An 18,592-nucleotide genomic window follows, 5' to 3' on the forward strand; every position below is an offset into this window, starting at 1 on the left:
GCTGCAAAAGGTGTCTCTACAAAGTATTGACTTTGGGGGAGTGAATAGTAATGCACGCTCAAGTTTTCAGTTTTTTTGTCTTATTTCTTGTTTGTTTCATAATAAAAAATATTTTGAATCTTCAAAGTGGTAGGTATGTTGTGTAAATCAAAAATCCATTTTAATTCCAGGTTGTAAGGCAACAAAATAGGAAAAATGCCAAGCAGGGTGAATACTTTCGCAAGCCACTGTATGTATGGCGGTGTTTCATGAGTTTTAATGGGTCAACCCATCTAGGAAACCTGACCACACACACTACAATGACGTCACACTAACCCACAACTATTTGTTCATACACAGAACACACTCAGGAAAAATCAAAAAGCTTTTGTTGTGCATGGGTTGCAAAATTACCATAGTTCAGTACAATCTAACGAAAATGTACCACTACACCTGATGTCCCACTAATGCTGACATCACGATGCTTTCTGAATTGACTGGAATTTAAAGGGTATTGGCCCCAGCCCTGAGGCATATAGGCCTCTATTACGGGAGTGGAAAAGCTCTTACGTATCGGCTATGATAGGATGACATTGGCTGAAAAGCCCAGCCCACTTTCACTCTCTCCTCTTTCGTCCACATCTAGCCCCCTCTCTCCACATCATTAACCATTCAAACCAGGTAGAGCAGCGGAAGCCAACCCACGTCTGGCCGGTCATCCCTTTCCGCTGCTATTTGTGTGTGTGTGAGCGCAGCGAGCTAACGAGGATTGTGTGATTCCTCGCCAAGGATTAGCGGGGTTGGTTCGTCCTCAGTAACATTAGAGACAGTGTCACGGCAGCTGCAGTTAAATCAAAGGCTTTAGCTCGCTTTGTTGGATGGTAACCGTTTAATATCCCTCTCTCTCCACTGTAATAGCTGCTGTCAGTGCAGCTGAAGACTCGCCTTTTCGTCGCATAGGTTACACGAGAACATTGGGGTTTCATTTTTCCCGAACGGAATTATAAATGGTAAATCGATGTGTATATTAAAATAGAGGTGGTGTGCTATGTGTGAATTATAACCGTTTATAAGAGTAATAACAGTGTAAATGCATATTTCAAAGCAGCTATCTATTCTGTACCCTATGCAGTTTATTGGATAATAGCGTAGATATTCAGCAGCCATTGATCGCCACTAGGAATGCAGTCAATTGCCACGACACAGTCAGTCCACTACGCTACTATTTAATAGGATTATTTTGTCTTCAGTGGCAGATTCATTAAACTGCAAATCGAATAGACAGCAGTTCATCGGTTTATTAATGGCGTGTGTTTTTTTTCAGTCGGACCTCGTCAGAATGATGCACTGAAGAAGGACTAGGCTACATGCAAGCGTCTGTCCAGAGGCTGCAGTATAGCTGAGGGATTGCGGCGCAAAGTTTTTTTTTACGGTTTCACCGTCTAACATCAGTGGTTGGCTATAAAGGGAGAATCGTGAATCTCGATCGCCCTGCGCTCGGCGGAGACATAATGGCCACTCTACTGCGTAAAATCGGTCTGATTCGTCTTCACGACCGGGACACAGAGGACCCCAAGCATCACCAGGGCTCGCTAAAGGGGACCAAGGGGAACACCAAGAACACCAAGCAGCACTGTCAGACTACCAACGAGACCAACAACCTCCTCAGCACCCCCGAGATCAAAGCGAAGAAGCTGGACCAGCACAGCAGCAAGGACAAACCGTCCGTAAAGGATAAGCAACAGGGCAAGGACACCAAGGAGAAACAGCAGATGGGAGGCGGAGGAGGAGGAGGTGGGATCGGGGTTGGGAAATCAGCGACCAGTGCCTCGATACCACCACTAGCCCCTCACCGGCAGCACTGCACCCAAGTCCGGACGAGAAGACTCATGAAGGAACTCCAGGAGATCCGGCGGTTGGGAGACAACTTTATAACTGTCGAGCTGGTCGACGACAACCTATTTGACTGGAACGTCAAGCTCCACCAGGTAGACAAAGACTCGGCGCTGTGGCAGGACATGAAAGAAACGAACACCGAGTTCATACTGCTGAATGTCTCTTTCCCCGACAATTTCCCCTTCTCCCCGCCTTTCATGCGGGTGCTCACCCCCCGGTTGGAAAACGGGTACGTGCTGGATGGCGGAGCGATATGTATGGAGCTGTTAACCCCCCGCGGATGGTCCAGCGCCTACACAGTGGAAGCCGTGATGAGGCAATTTGCCGCAAGTCTCGTAAAAGGACAGGTGAGGATCTATTTGTTTTATTAATGCATGGGTCTCTATACCCCAGTCCCTTGTGCGTGTTGTTTTGAAACCCGAGACGCAGTGGACGGTAAAGCCTTGGTGTTGAATGTTGACACTTGACACTCATGCGCCATGCGCAATGTTTAGTGTAACCGTACTGCGTAAAAGCTGTCAATGTAGTAGCTTACCCCTGTTCATATCTGCCAAACTCTGTTGAATCGGAATGGGGTTTAATTGTGATACAGATCTCATATTAGGAGACCTATTTCTCTCCCCCATCTCAGAGAGAGAGAGAGAGAGCGAAGGAGAGAGAAGCAGACATCTATCTACACATTTTAGATGTGATTAATCTTTAGATGTGACATTACAGCCGCCATTTCGCAGCTGTGCTCTGAATGTTCTCTACTCTGTGTGAGATTCATATTCATCCTCCTACCTCCTCATCGGAATGCATCATCCTTTATCACCTCCAGAAATCCGCATCGTTAGTGGGGAAAATAAATGTCTAACATAGAATGACAAGGTCACTCCATATCATTTGATAAATGGCGAGATATGGAATAGGTGAGCATGGGAATTTAACTTCGTAATCTATCTTGTTTGGTAATATAAATTATATTTTTTTGTGGTTCATTTTAGTCATAACATTTCTCAATTGACAGTAGGTCAACCAATCAGCTAAGCAGCCTGACTTGTTAGCCACCTTTGTTGCATCATGTCTTTGAACCATACCATTTTTTACTTCATCATCGATCCAGGGAGCTCTAACAGTTCTCACGGGTACTTTCTTAACAGGTGCATGTTTGTGCATGACAAGAGGAACGTATGTCAAAATGTCAACGGACCCCCCCTCCCCCCCCCCCAGCGACATAAGAGGGGTTTAGTTTATTTGTACTTTTCTCTTTGATGATGTAACTGAATTTCAGTTGAATTCCAGTTGACATTGGGTCATGCAGCTGTTATTATAGGCCTACTAATTGTATGAATTATGAGAGAGGAAGAAAAATATGCTTAGTCTAATGGACAATGTAAGGCTGGGGTTACACAAAGCAACTTTCAAGCAATTTTAGTTGCGGTTGAAGGTTGCAAGTGACATCATCAAGCAACTTTGCTGTTACATGAAGCAACTCAAACCCGATTAAAATTGCATGCAACAGCCAATCAAATTGAAGCTGCTTGTTTGAGAATTCTAAACTCACACCATGTCATCTGCTGCATTACATTGTGGTTTCACAAATGATTTGTTTATCCAACCATTTGGTTATTGTAACAGCAAGCATATAAAATAACTGCACCCTGTATAATTTAGCTAACTAGCCAAAATGACATTGCAAACACCATCACAGCTCGCTAGCTTGCAATGAGCTAACCAGGCAAGCAATGAAATAAGCTAGCTATCACAGTTAATGGTGGACAATTTCAGTTGAAATTGATTCACTTAGAAATTGCATTTATTGACTGCTAAACCATGTACAATAATTTTTATACATCTCCTGTTGTGCTAGTGTCTTGATCTGTCAATCATGTTCATGGGTTGTGCTGCTCAGCACTGACAGCTGTGTTGACATGACAACCGGGTCAGAATCCCAAACCTTCGAATGGATCATGTGACAAAAGTGTTGTTGTTTTTTATTTTTGTAGTAATTTTTACCCCTTTTTCTCCCCAATTTCATGATATCCAATTGGTAATTATAATATTGTCTTATCACTGCAATTCCCCAACGGGCTCGGGAGAGGTGAAGGTCAAGTCATGCATCCAATATCGGGATATAAAGAGACACCTAATCATGATGTCAATATAAATTACTGCATTGACAGCACTTGCTAGAAAGTAACAAAAAGTCAAACCAACAACCACACAAACTGAAATTGGAGGAAAATGAGGGGAAAAACATTTTATTGCTGCCAATTTAGCGAATTGTTGCTAGATTTAGCAAGTTTCCAGACCCCTCCAGCGACTTGTATTGGTAAAATAGTATAGTGACAAAGTTAGCAACTTTCTAAGGCTGCCCCAGCAACTTTTGTTTGATTTAGTGACTTTCTTGTTGGTGTGTGTGCCTGTTCGGCTGAGCTCAGCTGTGCCGCTTGCGGCTCCGCCTTAGCCAGCTGCTGCGTGTGTGTGCACCCGTCGCTTGTGCCCCTTCCCCCGCCTCTCGGTCCTCTCCAGCCTTTCGGGCTTCAGCAGGGAGTGAAGTGAATGTATTAAATCGGTTCCTTGTTGTTCTCCTTCAAATATTATATTTGACTTTGGATAATTTATCATTGCATGAGCTCGGGCTCCCGAGTGGCACAGCCGTCTAAGGCACTGCATCTCAGTGCTAGAGGCGTCACTACAGACCCTGGTGCAATTCCAGGCTGTATCACAACCGGCCGTGATTGGGAGTCCCATAGGTCGGCGCACAATTGGCCCAGCGTCGTACGGGTTAGTGTTTGGCCGAGGTAGGCCGTCATTGTAAATAATAATTTGTTTTTAACTGACTTACTTAGTTAAATTAAATAAATTGTCACGGGTGTGCGTACTGGTAGCGAAGTCAGGTGCAGGAGAGCAGAGAGTTGTGAACAGGCGCACACTTTATTATTGCAGGAGTAAACTGCAAACGGACGCAGCTGCATCAAAAACCTCCAGCAAAAATGGCAAAAGTGCAAAGCGTGAAAACAGTCACAAAAGCTATAGTTTACCAAATAAACATACTTCGTGAAAATAAACACGGAACATGGAAAACCAGCCTGGCGTGTCACATAAAACACGTAACACAAGGACATGGGGGGAACAGAGGAATATATATACACAATGTGATTAGGGAATGTAAACCAGGTGTGCAGGGAACAAGACAAAACAAATGAAAAATGAAAAATGGAGCGGCGATGGCTAGAGGGCCGGTGACGTCGACCGCCGAACGCCACCCGAACAAGGAGAGGAGCCGACTTCGGTGGAAGTCGTGACAGTACCCCCCCTTGACTGGTGCGGCTCCAGCAGCGCGCCGACACCAGCCTCGGGGATGACCCAGAGGGCGAGGCGCAGGGCGATTTACCGGAGACGGTGGAACTCCCGCAGCAGTTCAGGGTGAAACATGTCCGCAGCCGGAACCCAGCACCTCTCCTCCGGACCGTACCCCTCCCACTCCACGAGGTACTGAAGGCCCCTCGCCCGACGCCTCGAATCCAGAATGGAACGCACGGAGTATGCCGGGGCCCCCTCGATGTCCAGAGGGGGCGGAGGAACCTCCCGCACCTCAGACTCCTGGAGCGGACCAACCACCACCGGCCTGAGGAGAGACACATGGAACGAGGGGTTAATACGGTAATCAGGAAGCTGTAACCTGTAACACACCTCGTTCACTCTCCTCAGAACTTTGAATGGCCCCACAAACCGCGGGCCCAGCTCCAGGCAGGGCAGGCGGAGGGGCAGGTTTCGGGTCGAGAGCCAGACCCGGTCCCCCGGTGCGAACACCGGGGCCTCACTGCGGTGATGGTCTGTGCCCACTTTCTGGCGCAGCACGGCGCGCTGAAGGTGGACATGGGCGGCGTCCCATGTTTCCTCCGCGCGCCAGAACCAGTCGTCCACCGCAGGAGCCTCAGTCTGACTCTGATGCCAAGGAGCCAGAACTGGCTGATACCCCAATACACACTGGAAGGGGGTGAGTTTAATGGAGTAGTGGCGGAGCGAGTTCTGGGCCATCTCTGCCCAGGGCACGAACGCTGCCCACTCCCCCGGCCGGTCCTGGCAATAGGACCTCAGAAACCTACCCACATCCTGGTTTACTCTCTCCACCTGCCCGTTACTCTCGGGGTGAAAAGCTGAGGTAAGGCTGACCGAGACCTCCAGACTTTCCATGAACGCATTCGAGACCCTCGACGTGAACTGGGGACCCCGATCAGACACTATATCCTCAGGCACCCCGTAGTGCCGGAAGATGTGTGTAAACAAGGCCTCCGCAGTCTGTAGGGCCGTAGGGAGACCGGGCAAAGGGAGACGATAAGACTTAGAAAAACAATACCACACAATGACATGGGGGGAAAAGAGGAATATATATACACAATGTGATTAGGGAATGTAAACCAGGTGTGCGGGGAACAAGACAAAACAAATGAAAAATGGAGTGGCGATGGCTAGAAGGCCGGTGACGTCGACCGCCGAACGCTGCCCAAACAAGGAGATGAGCCAACTTCGGTGGAAGTCGTGACATAAATAGAAAACATGAGAGACTGCGGGACAGCATAAATTGGCGTCAACTAGCGACAAATGCAGCAACCAACAGCTACTTTCCTTGAAAAATTGTTGGCAACACTGGCAGCCTCTTCTGACGACGTAACGTGATAAACATGAATTTCTCTGGTCCTTCAATAATGTTGCAGTCATGTCGTATGTGGTGCTATGCTGTCAAATCGTCCTACATGTTTCTAGTTTAACCAGCTGTTTTCAGCCACTGATACTGTTGAATTTGGTTGTTATATTGGCAGATTTGCTAGCAACAAACTATTTCACTTTAGCTAGCTTCTACTTTAGCTAGCTTCTGCTAAGTGTTTCATTTGCAATGCGATCTCCTCGACTACTGTAATGAACAGTGTCCTGACGAGGTAGCAAATGTTCAAAACCAGGCATTGTTATGGTCAGATGTATCCAAATAGATGTCGCTACAAAACAGCTTAAACAAACGCGAATGCTGCTACTTAGCTGTTATTCTGGCTCACGTTGACGTAACTGTGTTAGCGGAGTTGGCTAGTTAGCAAGCAACCGTTGGCTGGCAACGGAACATAAAAAACGAACGACGTACATAGAGAAATAACAAAAATAATTAACAACTGATGATAGAACAAAGTGGAAAGAGGAGAAAGTATGAATTCATTATCAAAATGAAAATATACCCGAAAACATGTTATTTTTTTACAGGTATACTGTATGTGTGCTTTAGTATTGTTTTCTTTGGCAACTGTGGTATAAGCGGGATAAACGCCTCCGTTCTGTACATTACCTTGGAAAAATTAACTGTGTTATCTATTATTTACAAGGTAATGTACAAAACATTGGCGTTTATCCCTTACTCTGTCTGTACAAAACATTAAGAACACCTTCCTAATATTGAGTTGCACCCCCTTTGCCCTCAGTACAGCCTCAATTCGTCAGGGCATGTATTCTACATGTGTCGAAAGAGTTCCACAGGGATGCTGGCCCATGTTGACTCCAATGCTTCCCACAGTTGTGTCAAGTTGGCTGGATGTCCTTTGGGTGGTGGACCATTCTTTATACACACGGGAAATGGTTGAGCGTGGAAAAACCCAGCAGCATTGCAGTTCTTGACATACTTAAAACTGTGCACCTGACACCTACTACCACCCTCTGAATGGCACATATACACAATCCATGTCTCATCAACAAAGAAAAAAATCTTTAACCGGTCCCCTCCCCTTAATCTACACTGATTGAAGTGGATTTACAAGTGACATCAAGAAGGGATCATAGCTTTCACCTAAATTCACCTGGTCAGTCTATGTCATGGAAAGAGCCAGTGTTCTTATTGTTTTGTACACTCAGTGTAGTACATATCATTTCAAATTATTCAGTTACATTGACACATATGATGTGGTCACAATCGTAAATGTATGGGCAATGTAAGGAAGAACACCCAAAGAGATCCATAGCAAAGACATCAATAATATAGATTGGTGTTGGTCACATCATCTCAAATATTTAATTTTACTTAATATATTTGACCCTAATGATGCATTGTGAGCAGCAGGCCCACTGCCTGAGGCCTGAGGCCTGTGAAGGAGACTCAACTAACATGGCTGCTACTGGAAATGCTCTCCTGGGGAATTGGTGATCATTATTCAGCTTCAAGGGGGAAATCTTTGCCTTCAGAATGCAGTTAAATGCTGATCAATCAATCACATGCATAAACACAGTAGCCTACACACTTACACACACACACACACACACACACACACACACACACACACACACACACACACACACACACACACACACACACACACACACACACACACACACACACACATGCATCTTGATTAGCAGTTAGTTTTTTCCATCTTATCTGTGATTACACTCTGATGGGGGGGCGATATAAAAAGGGTGAGAGAGCGTGTGAGAGAGAGTGAGAAAGAGAGCGAGAGCAGCTCTGCAGTCAGTGTACACTAATTACATCCCAGTGCCTTCCTCCTCCAGTTTGCTAATGAAAACAATATTGATAAATTATGCAAGTGTGTGCGCGCACATGCGTCTTTGGTTGTGCGTTTGTATGTGAATCCTGATTTCCCATGTGATTGGTTTGCCACATACCAAATGTGAAACTAACACAGTAATTCCTACTTGAATGCTACTAGTGCTGGTACTCTGTGGTTCCCTGTAGTGGTTCTGCTTGAGATAGAAATAATCACATCCAATAATAACCATCTCCTGCATGGGAGGATGATAGAATTACTGAATAGAAAGACAATAGATTCCTATGGTTTCCCCATTGCTGTGTACTAGACTAGATTGATGTTGAATGAAAAAAGTGCTGGTTCTTTAATTTTACAGTACCAGAGTTAATATCTTCAAGTGATTATTCTATAAGCGGTACTCAAGCAGTAGAAAATGTGAGGTGCACCACTCCAATTCAAGTACTGCATGGTCTTTAGGAGCGGTTTGGCCTTGTCTGATTATCTGTGTTATCATACATGTTATCACAGCTATTTAGGTCAGTGGTCATGACCATGAACATAACCACATCCAGAGAGGACCATTATTGAATTAAGACCAAATTTACTCTGAAATGTTTTACCTTTCTACACTTCATCTTTTGTCAGGAAGAGATTAGTAAAAGTCTATAAACAGTTTATAAACACATACCCTCTATCCATTTATTTGTATGTTGCGCAACTATAGAAAATTAACTATAATAGGTATAAACTACTTATAAACCTATTACAAACCCTTTATAAATCCCTTTATAAATACAGTACCAGTCAAAAGTTTGGACAGACCTACTCATTCAAGGATTTTTCTTTATTTTTACTATTTTCTACATTGTAGAATAAAGTGAATACATCAACATTATGAAATAACACATATGGAATCATGTAGTAACCAAAAAAGTGTTAAACACATCAAAATATATGTAATATTTTTGATTTCTTTTCGAAATAGCAACACTTTGCCTTCATGACAGCTTTGCACACTCTTGGCATTCTCTCAACCAGCTTCACCTGGAATGGTTTTCCAACAGTCTTGAAGGGGTTCCTACATATGCTGAACACTTGTTGGTTGCTTTTCCTTCACTCTGCGGTCCAACTCATCCTAAACCATCTCAATTGGGTTGAGGTTGGGTGATTGTGGAGGCCAGGTTATCTGATGCAGCACTCCATCACTCTCCTGGAGGTGTGTTGGGTCATTGTCCTGTTGAAAAACAAATGATAGTCTCACTAAGCGCAAACCAGATGGGATAGCGTATCAATGCAGAATACTGTGGTAGCCATGCTGGTTAAATGTGCCTTGAATTCTAAATAAATCACTGACAGTCACCACCAAAGCACCCCCACAACATCACACCTCCTCCTCCATGCTGCACGGTGGAAACCACACATGCGGAGATCATCCGTTCACCTACTCTGCATCTCACAAAGACACGGTGATTGGAACAAAAAATCTCAAATTTGGACTCATCAGATCAAAGGACAGATTTCCACCAGTCTAATGTCCATTGCTTGTGTTTCTTGGCTCAAGAAAGTCTCTTCTTATTGGTGTCCTTTAGTAGTGGTTTCTTTGCAGCAATTCGACCATGAAGGTCTGATTTACACATTCTTCTCGAACAGTTGATGTTAAGATGTGTCTGTTACTTGAACTCTGTGAAGCATTTATTTGGGCCTCAATTTCTGAGGAAGGTAACTCTTATGAATTCTGGGTCCTCCTTTCCTGTGTCCTCCTTTCCTCTGGGTCCTCCTTTCCTGTGTCAATGTTCCACATTGACTGACCTTCTTGTCTTAAAGTAATGATGGACTGTCGTTTCTCTTTGCTTATTTGAGCTGTTCTTGCCATAATATGGACTTGGTCTTTTACCAAATAGGCCTATCTTCTGTATTCCACCCCTACTTTGTCAAAACACAACTGATTGGCTCAAACGCATTAAGAAGGAAAGAAATTCTACAAATTAACTTTTAACAATTGTTAATTGAAATGCATTCCTGGTGACTACCTCGTGAAGCTGATTGAGAGAATGCCAAGAGTGTGCAAAGCTGTCATCAAGGCAAAGGGTGGCTACTTTGAGGAATCGCAAATAAAAAATACTTTTAGATTTATTTAATACTTTCTTGGTTACTGCATGATTCCTTATGTGTTATTTCATAGTTGTGACGTTTTCACTATTATTATACAATTTACAAAATAGTAAAAATAAAGAAAAACCCTTGAATGAGTAGGTGTGCAAACTTTTGACTGGTACTGTATATTTGCATGTTGCACAAGCTACACACAATCAGACATGATGTGTTGACATCACATCACGTCATATTGCAATTCCAGTATATCTGTTTGCATATTGCACATTAATCTCCACAGTCAACAACAAGTCTTCAGTGATATGCTGTTGTGTTGATAATATGTCCACCTCTCCAGTCCCATAGCATGTTTATTCATCTTGATCCTGTTCCCTGGCACATGTAGCCAGGTGTTATGCAATCATCCCAAGTTCAAATCCTCTTCCCAAGATGCACTGGGGCACTGAGCGGAGCGCCGCCTGGCCCATTGACTGATCTCCATTCACAAGATTACCCATCAACCACTTCACTTCACACAACGGACAAGTGTGTGTCCCACTGGACGTGAGCAAGCGAGGGAGGGAAGGCTTAAATGAACTAGATAAACAATGGCAGACTACTGCAGTGTACAGCCTCAACACACTCTGGAAGTAAATACAACCTCACCAAGACCTGCGCACGTCCGCATGCACACACACACACACACACCTGTCCTCTCTCTGACTCTCTCCCTCCCCTCTCCTCCCTCCTAACACTAGAGACTTAATTAAAGCTCAATTTCCTCTTTTTCATTCTCAAATCAAAGAGCTTGTAGAAAGGCTGCACTTTTACCTCACTGAGCTCATGAGTGCTTGCTCTCTTTCGACCTCTCTGTCTCTCTCTCTCTCTCTCTCGGTCATTCTCTCACACTCATTCTCACTCTCTCTCTCTCTCTCTGTGTTCTCTCTCTCTCTCGTCATCTCTTTCCTGCTCCCCTCTCTCTCTCTCTATCTCTCTCGCTGTTATTTCGGTCTCGTTAAGCTTCAGTCTGCCCGGACATGCCCTAAGGCAGGAATGAGTTATTTCAGTCCCTAGTCTGTCCACACACACCACCACTGCAGCCTGTCCCCTGGCAAACATAGGCACCCTGGCAAGGGGGAAAGAAATACCCAGTGCACAGGTCAGACAGGGGACGGAAATAATCGTCACACAGCTAAGTGGAAGGAAATAACCGCTGTGGTGGCTAGAGGGATGAAAATAATCGTCGCACGTTAATGGAGTGTGCTGACCGATGGAGTGATATTGTTGATTGATGTAATGTAAACCACATGGTAGTCAGTCTCTACATTGCTCTCTTCCAGGCAAGGTGGATTAGGGGAAATAAGGCCTAGCTCTTAAATGGCTGTGATATCCAGTCTAATTCAATCAGTGCATGACAATTCAGGAAATTGGTTCAAATTGAATTGGTTAATTGGTCATAATTGATGCGATTTTAAAGTTTCTGCTGTGCATACGTGTGTGTATGTGTGTGTGTATTGTAATTGGTCTAATAATGGGTGTGTGTTAATCCACTGACCAGTCTCCCTGTCAGTCATCTATGTATATATAAATCTGTGGTTGTAACAGCGGCAACTGGCACATAATATAATATTATTCAGAAATGGACAGGATTATACCAAGCTAACGATTAGGTAGGCAAGCAGTTGACCTTTCACCGCTCAGGAATGGGTCCTAGGTTTCAGGAACTCAATGATTAATTCATAAGAAGGTTGTGTCTGTCTCAAAGACAGAAGTCTTTTCTGGATTCCTCTGCCTGGTAAAATACCAAACATTTCTTTCACTTTTCGAGTCATTGTAGTCGTTTTGAGAGAAAGGGTGGCCATTACTGCTGACACAGTGTCTTGAGTGAGCATATCAATAGTCTATGGGAGAATCTCAATTGCATAATCATTGCGTCCTCTCTCCTCTCAAAAAAAACATTGGATGAGAAAGCCAGAGGTCCCTCCCCTCTGACCTTCTCCTCCAATGGGTTTTGAGAAAGAGGTGAGGAGAGAGGAGAGAGGACGCGAGGAGCATGCAATTGAGATACTCCCTATAGTGGCCCTACTTTTGAGACACAGCCTTAGTCTTGAGCTGATGATCCTCCTGTTCTTATTATGTTCCTGTTCTAATCTGTCTGAGTCACTTAGTCTCATTAACCAGCTCAGTCAGACATGGAAACTGTGTTGCTAATCACCTGACCACTCAGCATTATGACCTCATCCTCAAGACACAAAATGGCCGACCAGACACACAAGCTCTTAATTTGACACAAAAATGGCTGTATCTGAAACAATCTCAACATTTACGTCATTTAGCAGACGCTCTTATCCAGAGCGACTTACAAATTGGAAAGTTAATACATATTCATCCTGGTCCCCCCGTGGGAATTGAACCCTGGTCCCCCCGTGGGAATTGAATCCACAACCCTGGCGTTGCAAGCGCCATGCTCTACCAACTGAGCCACACGGGACCTCAAGTTCTACATGTAGTGCAACACTTCTGACCAGAAATGACATCCTAAGGTAATGCACAATATAAGGAATAGGGTGCCATTTCAGATGCAGACAGAGTCAGCATCGTGCACTACTTTTCACCAGAGCCTTAAGGAGATTTCTTGATCCCTATGACCCAAAATGACGTCTAGACACAGGAGCCGCTCGTTTAATACATTACTTTTTAATGTGGTTTGAGTGTGACCAATGGAAACTGATTTACCATTGTGGTGGCAAGGAGCCATTCTGGCCTGTGTTTCATCAGCACCTCTCTCTCTCTCGCTCTCTCTCTCTCTCTCTCTCCATGTGTGTACGTGGGTGTGTGAGTTGACTCTCCGATACGTTATGCTCCAGAGGTGAATCATAAATTAGATGATGTAATTTAAGACAACACACGATGCCTCCAAAGGCAGAATTAGCCGTGCATCTTATATTAGCTTTAGTACGCCCCTTATTGTGCCACTGAGGCTAAATATTCACATTTTTAAGATAAAGTCAGGGACTTTTTGTTGTGTTATTTTGTTCTCCCACCCACACAATGCTCTTTAGAGAAGACTGAGCCACTGTTGCTAAGAGATCAATGAGCTTTAGTGTCACACCGCCTACACTCTCTCTTTTCTTTTTCTTCTCCCACATATATTATTAGCCTTTGTGTGCGAGGAAAATACAGTTGTTGCTTTTTTATTACCAAGATGGAAGATGGTGGTTGGGGTGAAAATACTTGAGGTGTTGAATGCAGATGTAATGTACTCATTATCTATCTCTCTTTCTCTATAGTATCAGTGATTGGTTGAGGCAATGAATTATGTAAATACTGTACTAATCATGTCTCTCTCTCTCTCTCTCTCTCTCTCTCTCTCTCTCTCTCCCTTTCTCTCTCTGTAGGGGCGTATCTGCAGGAAAGCAGGGAAGTCCAAGAAGGCGTTTAGCCGCAAAGAGGCGGAGGCCACCTTTAAGAGTCTGGTGAAGACCCACGAGAAGTACGGCTGGGTTTCCCCCCCTGTGTCTGACGGCTAAGGAAAGAGGTTGGCCATGACGCTAGCTAGCCATGCTAACCACGACACACCACGCTAATTCAACTCCTCCTCCTTCTCAACTCTACAGCTCCAACGCTCCAGTTGTTTTGTTTTTAGTTTTTGTTGTTTCAATCACCTCACTGAAACTCTTCAGAAAAATGAACAAACGAACGCTTGTCATCGAGGTCTACTTCTTCACTTTGCCGATCATTGCCATCATCAAGTTGTCATTTCTCCACATCCCTCCAGCGCTGCACTCCTCTGTCCTTCGTTCCCGTTCCCTCCCTCCTTCACTTTCTCTTTCTCTCCCTTCGGCTGAGTGGAGGGTTCAGAGTGAGGTGTGTCTGTCAGTGGAGGGTGTGTCAGTGGAGTGTGTGTCAGTGGAGTGTGTGTCACAGCGGGCCATGGATTGGGTTTCCGACACGCACACACACACACCCACACACACTGAGGGACATTCAGACAGACTGTGTGTGGATCTGCGGGTAAAGACTGTGAAAAACTACTGCAAAGAGGGCGATGTATTCTCCTCTCCAACCTTTACCCCACCCTCCCTGCTCACCTTCCCTCCACTACTCTCCTCCTCTCATCCTTCTCTCCAAGCTGACACTGCACTGAACTGTAGTCAAACTTTCCTTCCCCTCTGCCTGCTTGATCATTTACATACAAACCAGCCTGTTGATGTTTAATAGACTGGCTGTGCAGGACGGCAACTCATGCATTCACCCCTTCTTTATCTCTTCTTTATCTCTTCTTTATCTCTTTATCTCTTCTTTTTCTCTCTGTTCCTTTCTTTTCCTTTTGACTGTGCTGTTTTTCACAGTTCAATGCAACATGAAGATTGTAATGTATGCAGAGCTGTGTTCTCTATCTCTCTCTCTTTCTATTGTTTGTTCTCCTCACTCTCATTCTCTCCCTCTTTGTGGCTAAATTTAGACCTCACTGTGTTGCGTACATGGTTATTGATTTCTAATGGAGAAAAAACATTACTTGTTTTATACCCAGAGACTCTGTACGATGAAGAGAATGGCAGTCAACTACAGCTCTCTCTCTCTCTTCACTCTCTCTTTCCTCTCTCTCTCTAATCTTTCTAGCTCTCTCTCTCTCTCTCCACTCTCTTTCCTCTCTCTCTCTAATCTTTCTAGCTCTCTCTCTCTCCCCCCCCCCTCTCTCTCTCTCGTCATATTATCATGTGTAGGAGAAGACCAGCAGCTATAATTCCCATGGTTTAGATACCAGATGGTCGAGCTAATAACCAGGCACATGAAGGGTGTGCGTGCTTTCATGCATGTGTGTGTCTCAACATGGCTTTTCATTGTGTTCCTGTGTGATGCTAACTGTACTATGCTGATATCTTTACCGTCAGTATGCCAGTAATGGTTTTAGTACATTATTACTGTATGGAGATGTTGTTACAATGGTGATGATGATGATGTCCTGACCAGAGGAAATTATTATCTCTACTAGTTCCCCATAGGATTGTACACCACACACTTCAGAGTGGCTATTTTGAATTGGCACATCACACACACACTCCTCAACATTTAGCGCTGATATTCATACATGTGCACGCACGCACGCACGCACGCACGCATGCACACACACACACGATACCCCTAAATGAGGATGGACAAAGCAGAGCCCTGGTGAGGATGGAGTGGTGGAATAATAAACGAGTGTCCTCTGAGAGATGAGCGTGTCTCAGTGAGCTCCTGATTGATGTCTGGATTAGAGGGAGGAAGAGAGGGAACATGGGAGGAAGAGGAAGAGAGAAGGGTGCGTGGCAAGCTTTGATGTTTCCCGCCAGCTTCTCAAAATGTCAGCTGGAATCCAAAATGGCTGAAGAGATGCTTGTGTGTGTGTGTGTTTCATAACAATTACACACACACACACACACACACACACACACACACACACACACACACACACACACACACACATCCAACTCTGCTCTGACATTCTGTCACTCTCACTTCCCGGAGCTCCGCACATCTAATCTTTTGCTTTACATTGTGTGTAAGGCAATGTTCATACAGCATGTTATACAGTATGTTCATCATCAGGGGAGATGATCATGTGTGTGAGAGGGGTTGCTGTGTCTGTGATGCTCCCTTGGGAAAGTTACAGAAATCGCCATCTGGTATCTAATCATGGGAAAGGGTAGGTTTCAAAATGGTCCCCTACTGTATTAACCATCTAGTGCACTACTTTTGACCAGAGCCCTATGTAGGGAATAGGGTGCCATTTGGGATGAGGCATAAGTCAATGCTGATGACGGTCTTCTCTCTTCTTTTGTGGGCAGTGAAGTCAGGGTTGGCTGTGGGTGTTTCACTGGGCGTTACGATGAGAGGAGAAATCTGTAAAGTGAACAATTAATAGAAGATGAAATATCTCCAAATTGGGTGTTTGCTGGTTTAAAAAGTATCATTTTGTGATATAGTTTAGATCGGTAGTTTGCAGACACTAACTGAGTGAATCGATTCTGTTGTATTATATCTGCATGTGGTAAGTGATTGGTAGCTAGCTATCTTTTTTTCAAGAAAAGCAACGAAAAAAGTCGGGGTAAAAAGCGAACAGTAAAATGCTTCTCTTCTCTTGTTCTCTTGATTTCTGTTTGTATATTTTTCTTTCCGACTACCCTAAAAAATAGTGTCACGTTGTGGTCTCTGAATGTTTGTGTTTTAATTTATTTGTGGTTTGCCAAAATGAAGATTTTGAAGCATGTCGCAGGTATTGTCACAGAAAAAGAGAAAAATAAATCCGAACTAAGAATGATGATGTGTATCTGTGTCAGAAGGGTGTTCAGGTGTATATTTTGTGGGAGACTTTCAAGGAACCAGATTAAGAAGGACTAGATAATGATGTCATAAAGCCTCAACATTCTCCAGGAAGTAATCTGTCACAAGGAGCAGAACTCTATGGAGCTCAATGGAACTGAAGGATCAGTCAACTCTTGGCTCTCACATGTATTTCCTACTCTCCTCTGTGATATCACTGATGTCCATCCTTCTTTCTCTGGTTCCGGACTGCGTTACTGCTTGGGTAGAAGTTGCCCTTAGGCACAGATCTAGGATCAGCTTACCCTGCCTAAACCCTAACCTTAACCATTAGAGTGGAATGTGCAAATCTGTTCCTAGATCAGTTTCTATGAGCAACTTCACCCTACTCCCGACGGAAGTGTCAGACCGAGGTCAACAGTTCAAAAGGTGAAAGGTCGTTGCAAGACCAAACAGGAATGTGCAATAAAAGTTACGGCTTATTGAAACTGACGAATGGACCTGGTTTTGTTTGCATTCACTCACATGATACACAAACATTTATCTATTTATCTCTTCTCTATCCAAGATCTTTGCTGTTTTTCATGTCATCATGACCAAACTAGAGTTGTGAGACTCAATGTCCAAGATCTTAGTTTTTTTCTTCCCCTTCCCCCTTCCCCTGGAGTAGTTTCGGTACATTGAATGAATAGTGGTTAACTGAGGCACAGCAAACAGTTTCCAATGTTAGGGTCTCTTTACCGAGCAATACTACGTATTTATTAAACATTGACTTACTATTTTGAAACGTTTTCACCTTTTTCAGAGTGGAAGGTTCTTCCTTAAGAAGTCAACTGTTACTTAGTGCTACATACATTTTCTGTGTTATCTCTTGGCTTCTGTTGTGCTCCAGTTTCATATGAAAACACAGTATCTTTCTCCATTGTCTCAGATTCCATTAGCTAGCTCCAGTCTGAAGTGTTATCAGGTCTAGTTCAAGTGATATCAGAAGAGAACAGAACGTTCTCTATGATCTCTACTTGTCCTCTACTTGAGTGGGAATATTATTCTGTTCACGTTACTGTCTGTCCGTGTTTTCATCCTCTATGTGTGTGTGTGTGTGTGTGTGTGTGTGTGTGTGTGTGTGTGTGTGTGTGTGTGTGTGTGTGTGTGTGTGTGTGTGTGTGTGTGTGTGTGTATGCATGTCTCTTCAGTCACTCAGACACTGTAGCCATTAATACCACTTCATCATCTCACTATTGAGGAGGAAATAGATGTGACAGAGTGGTGTTTATATCCCAATCTGGGCACCGATTCACCACCCTCTACAACACAACACATAGAAGTACTGTCAATTACCTTGACCCAGAAAAGACAAGAAGGAACCACTAATTAGGGGTAAAACATTTAGTAAAAATACAAAAGGCTATCATGGAAATATTGCAGTTTTTCAATGGTTCTCTATCTAAGGGCCTTGGGCATGCCTTGTAAGGTAATGGTGCCATACCAAAACTTCAGAATACATACACAAACAGTGAAGTAGCTCAGGTCTATAGCTGACCCAGTGGACTGAGAGGGTGTTGAGTTAGGGAGGTTGAGAACAGGAGGGAGAGGAGGACGAGGTGCAGCACAGGGAGATAGTTTGGACAGAGTGGATGAGTAATAGCTTCGTACTGCAATAATACATCATTTTTATGGATGACTATCTGGAATAGATGACTATATCTTAAGGACTGCTGGTGTTGGACTGCCTTTATGTGTGTGTGTGTGTGTGTGTGTGAGACTTATTTGTGGGTTACGCAGAGTTCAGCACATCAAGGTCTAACTGATAT

General features: G+C 44.1%; 1 protein-coding gene across 1 annotated transcript; it reads left to right on the forward strand.

Moving 5' to 3' along the window:
- Window positions 1–624: 624 nt before the first annotated feature.
- LOC129830923 (ubiquitin-conjugating enzyme E2Q-like protein 1) lies at window positions 625–17,269 on the forward strand. Its single transcript, XM_055893760.1, has 3 exons — window positions 625–989; window positions 1,304–2,222; window positions 13,874–17,269. The coding sequence occupies exons 2-3, from the start codon at window positions 1,491–1,493 to the stop codon at window positions 14,003–14,005; spliced, it is 864 nt and encodes a 287-aa protein (XP_055749735.1). The 5' UTR covers window positions 625–989; window positions 1,304–1,490; the 3' UTR covers window positions 14,006–17,269.
- The last annotated feature ends 1,323 nt before the right edge of the window (window positions 17,270–18,592 follow it).

The sequence above is a fragment of the Salvelinus fontinalis genome, chromosome 32 (genome assembly GCF_029448725.1).
Source record: "Salvelinus fontinalis isolate EN_2023a chromosome 32, ASM2944872v1, whole genome shotgun sequence".
In the NCBI taxonomy this organism is placed as follows: domain Eukaryota; kingdom Metazoa; phylum Chordata; class Actinopteri; order Salmoniformes; family Salmonidae; genus Salvelinus; species Salvelinus fontinalis.